At 48.9% G+C, this 5,084-nt stretch overlaps 1 protein-coding gene across 1 annotated transcript in view; it reads right to left on the reverse strand.

Moving 5' to 3' along the window:
• The window catches only part of LOC104981273 (arylsulfatase H-like), a gene marked incomplete at its 3' end in the record, with an annotated part of 8,633 nt that extends 5,286 nt beyond the window's left edge, over positions 1 to 3,347 (reverse strand). The window contains exons 1-3 of the mRNA XM_010830272.1: positions 3,307 to 3,347; positions 789 to 938; positions 15 to 94 (exon numbers count right to left, since the gene is read on the reverse strand). Of these exons, the coding sequence (XP_010828574.1) occupies positions 15 to 94; positions 789 to 938; positions 3,307 to 3,329 (253 nt within the window). The remainder of the gene's footprint in view (positions 1 to 14; positions 95 to 788; positions 939 to 3,306) is intronic.
• Between the last annotated feature and the right edge of the window lie 1,737 nt (positions 3,348 to 5,084).

Here is a 5,084-nt window from a genome sequence, read left to right on the forward strand (position 1 = left end):
GAAGGCGGCCCTGCTCGGGGTACACATGGAGGCGGCCGCCAAGTGCTGAGTGAGCCTCACACCCTCGCTGGCCAGCCGGTCGATGTTGGGCGTGCTGTGAATAGATGGGGAAGTCGGCAGGCGAGTTTCTGAATCCCTCCGCCCCACAAAGCGAGCAAGATTCAGAGGCATCCTGTCTGGGAAGTCACCCTGACTGTTTCCAGTCCACCTGAAAGACATCCTTTTTTACACATCAATGCACCGGTCTACTCCATCCCTGGTTAGACACAGATGGGAACCACAGAACCAAACAACGCATCTGCAGGCGAGATGATGACCGTCCAACACTGCGCATCGTCAGATATCATCGGGTGGAAAGCAAAAGTGTGTTAGCCGCTCAGTCGTGTCCGACTCTCGGAGACCAAGTGGACTGCAGCCCACGAGACTCCTCTGTCCGTGGGATGCTCCAGGCAAGAAGTCTGGAGTGGGTTGCCATTTCCTCGTCCAGGGGATCTTCCCCACCCAGGGATCGAACCCGTATCTCCTGCGTTGGCAGGTGGGTTCTTTACTGCTGAGCCACCCGGGAAGCCCCCACACTAAGCTGCGAATGAAGCCAAACGCTCTCCTGATGTTTTGCAGCTTTCATAAGACAAAGCCTTCTGCTGTTCTGACGGAAACCTGCTCCCTGAAGGTCATTCTCCTCCAACACAAGAGACGTGGCTGGCGGGGCATGACCATCCACAGGGACTTTCTTTCTTTTTTCCTTTTCTGTTCCTTTTATTTATTGATTTACCTGATGGTTTCTTTACCTCACTGAGTTATTCCCGTAGCAGCATAAATCTCCCACCCCAAGGTCATCCGCCATGAAGAGGACGATGTTGGGCCTGGAGTTCCTGGTGACGAACATTCCCTGAAGGCTCCCAAAGAAGCACCACAGGGATGCTGACAGCCAGCAGTGCCTGGAAGGGGTGGCGGGGGGCGAGGGGGAAGAAAAAAGAAAGAAAAAGCTCAAACAGAAGCAACTGATGGGGAGGGAGGTGGGAAGGGGGTTCAGGATGGGGAACACATGTACACCCATGGCTGATTCATGTCAATGTATGGCAAAACCCACTACAATATTGTAATTAGCCTCCAATTTAAAAAAATTAATTAAAAAAAAAACCCCACCCAGAAGCCATCAGTTCAATTTTGCTTTGCAGGTAACTTAAAACTTCCCTGGTGGCTCAGACGGTAAAGAACCAGCCTGTAATATGGAAGACCTGGGCTCAGTCCCTGGGTTGAAAAGATCCCCCAGAGAAGGGAGTGGCAACCCACTCCAGTGTTCTTGCCTGGAGAATCCCATGGACAGAGTAGCCTGGGTTGGGGGTGGGGGGTGCGTGGCTACAGTCCATGGGGTCGCAGAGTCGGACACGACTGAGCACCTATGCAAAATAGGAATTCATAGGGAGGTCCCTGGTGACTTACTGGTTAAGATTCCAGGCTTTCAAGGCCACGGCCTGGGTTTAATCCCTGGTTGGGAAACTGAGATCCTGCAAGCGGTAGGTACAGTGTGATCAAAAGCTAAATAAATAGGAAATAATGGTATTTCTACAGTGTCCCTGGAGCTGCCTTACTCAGAAACCACACAAAAACATTTTAGGCCATGATTTATGTTAATCAGATCTGTGTGTGTGGGTGTACTCTGCGACCCCGTGGGCTGTAGCCCGCCAGGCTCCTCCGTCCATGGGATTCTCTAGGCAAGAACACTGGAGTGCGTTGCCATGCCCTCCTCCAGGGGATCTTCCCGATCCAGGGATCGAACCGGAGTCTCACGCCTCTTCCTCATCGTCAGGGAGATTCTTTACCACTAGCCCCACCTGGGAAGCCCTGAGGTCTTACAGTTTACAAATAAATTTTACATGCATTGTGACATTAAATTCCTCATAATTTTCCAACTGCGTTAGTGACAGGAGGCCTCTGAAATAAGAACAGAGGTTTAAGAAAAAAGCCTAACAACTTAATTTCTTAGTATAAACAAAATGGAAAATCAGAGGTTAATAGCCAGCTCATCAGGCTTGCTTTTCTTTCATGCTCAACTGTATGTTTTAATACACTTTATAACTTCATAACTTTGCTTTCAGCCACACAGATGGGAAAGCAGAGACTGTACTAACTTCTTGGCTCTGAGCCCGGGAATAAATGATGAAAAACTGGTTTTTCAGGGTGAACTGCATGTGTGCACATAACATGACTCTTCCTTTTCCTTCATCAGAAAAGTATGTCTGTAAAAGAAATCAGGTGGGGGAGCTCAGCTGCCAGAAATAATAATAAATGCTAGGAATTCCTCTAACATTTGAAAAATGAAATTTAACATATCTATACATGCTATTAAATTTTGAACTGTGGAGTCACCCATGTGTTAGCAGCTCAGTTGTGGCCAACTCTCTGCGACCCCGTGGACTGTAGCCCCGCCAGGCTCCTCTGTCTGTGGGATTCTCCAGGCAAAAGTACTGGAGTGGGTTGCCATTTCCTCCTCCAGGGGATCTTCCCGACCCAGGGGTCAAACGTGCCTCTCTTACATCTTCTGCATTGGCAGGCGGGTTCTTTACCACGAATGCCACCTGGGAAGCCCCGGACCACAGACGACCCTCCTTAAAAATCCTTAAGAGTGGTTCACAATGTTTGCTGCTCTGCTGTTTCCATCTCTAAAAGGTCTTGCCTCTCACCCTGTGAATTTCCAAACACGCTCTCATTCCTACCAAGTTACTACGGTGGTGGTGATGGTTTAGTTGCTAAGTCACATCCAGCTCTTTGCAACGCCCATGGAGTGTAGCCCACCAGGCTCCTCTGTCCATGGGATTTCTCAGGCAAGAATACTGGAGCTTCCCCGGTGGCGCAGACAGTAAAGCATCTGCCTGCAATGCAGGAGACCCGGGTTCAATCCCTCGGTTAGGAAGATCCCCTGGAGAAGGAAATGGCAAGCCCACTCGAGTATTCTTGCCTGGAGAATCCCACGGACAGAGGAGCCTGGTGGACTACAGTCCATGGGGTCACAGAGAGTCAGACATGACTGAGGGACTTAACTTCGGTTGCCATTTCCCTCTCCAGGGATCAAGCCCACATCTCTTGCATTGGCGGGTGGATATTTTACCGATTGAGCCGCCAGGCAAGCCCCTTAGAAAACCCTTCTATTTGACTCCACCAACCCCTACAGCACCCACCACTCTCCCCACTGCGCTTATCACGTATAAACAGACAAAACATCCACAGGATTGAGGAAGACTTGGACAAAGCACCCTTCTCTCTAGAGACAGAAAATAACGAAGGTTTATAAGTTTTCCTACTTACCAGCCACAGAACGGCTGCTTCATGGCTTCTTACTGTTACCTAGAAGAGAAACAGATAAAGGATGAACTTCTGCAAAGCGGTTATTTTTCTTATAACTGGGCAGTTACGCTCCAAAGTGTGAAGGAGCCTGTTTTGTCTTTTTTACAGCGACCCACTGAAAAGACCCTGATGCTGGGAAAGATTGACGGCGGGAGGAGAAGGGGACAAAAGAGGAGGAGATGGCTGGATGGCATCACCGACTCGACGGACGTGAGTTTGAGAAAACTCCGGGAGATGGTGATGGACAGGGAGGCCTGGCGAGCTGTGATTCATGGGGTCTCAGAGAGTCTCACACGACTTGGTGACGGGATGAAAACAACCGCTGAATTCTTTATGCTGAATTGCACACAAGCGATGTCGGTGCAGACAGAACATGGCAGCGTCGTGCACGAGCCCTTCATTTGCGGCTCACTCCGATGGCATAGTTCCCACTATGTTGTTTAGGTGCAACAACAAAAACTCTTCATTCTGAGGGTCCTGAGCAATCAAGGTGAAGGACTACAATAAAACGTCTGATACGCATTTTTAAGGACTGTATTAATTGTCTTCTAGCGTCCTGAGACCTTTGAGAACGAAAAGCAATGTTAAATCAGACCACACTCTCCTGGGTTGTTGGAAGAAGGTGTTGCTGCCCCTTAGATATCTAACCCAGACATTGCATTTTTCATGTGACTGATTTTTTTTTTCAACATTCTAAGCCCTGCGTCTTTTTTCCCCCAACGACTGTGGGCAGGAGGACAAGGGGACCACAGAGGATGAGATGGCTGGATGGCATCACCGACTTGATGGACATGAGTTTGGGAGAACTCTGGGAGTTGGTGATGGACAGGGAGGCCTAGCGTGTTGCAATTCATGGGGTTGCAAAGAGTCAGACGTGACTGAGCGACTGAACTGAACTGAACTGAACGATAAAGATATACTTTCATTAGAGCATATTTTATTGCAATTTCCTGAGGAGTGTAGATGAGGTTTTTTTTGTTTTTGTTTTTTTAAAGTAGCATAGCTTCTTTCTGGTTTTCATTTGCAACTCTAAATTATAGGTTTCAGGGCAAGGGGGAGGATGTGGGCACAAAGATTCAGGTCTAATTTAAATATGTGTGCTCAGTCGTGTCTGACTCTTTGCAACCCCATTGACTGTAGCCCACCAGCATTCTCTGTCCATGGGATTCTCCAAGCAGGAATACTTGTGTGGGTGGCCACGTCCTTCTCCAGGGGATTTTCCCGACCCAACGATCGAACCCAGGTCTCCCGCATTGCAGGCAGATTCTTTACCATCCGAGCCACCAGTTCAGTTTAGTTCAGTCGCTCAGTCGTGTCCGACTCTTTGTGACCCCATGGGCCACAGCACGCCAGGCTTCCCTGTCCATCACCAACTCCCAGAGCTTACTCAGACTCATGTCCATTGAGTCGGTGATACCATCCAACCATCTCATCCTCTGTCGTCCCCTTCTCCTCCAACCTTCAATCTTTCCCAGCATCAGGGTCTTTTCAAATGAGTCAGTTTTTTGCATCAGGTGGCTAAAGTATTGGCATTTCAGCTTCAGTGTCAGTCCTTCCAATGAACACTCAGGACTAATGTCCTTTAGGATGGACTGGTTGGATCTCCTTGCACTCCAAGGGACTCTCAAGAATCTTCTCCAACACCACAGCCGGGAAGCCCTCTAACTTAAATCATTGGTTCCATTCTAAATACTCTTCACCAGTTAGTAGTAACGACTTCCTTTGCGGCTCAGTCACCT

This window comes from Bison bison, unplaced genomic scaffold (genome assembly GCF_000754665.1).
Source record: "Bison bison bison isolate TAMUID 2011002044 unplaced genomic scaffold, Bison_UMD1.0 scf7180017858899, whole genome shotgun sequence".
Lineage (NCBI taxonomy): Eukaryota > Metazoa > Chordata > Mammalia > Artiodactyla > Bovidae > Bison > Bison bison.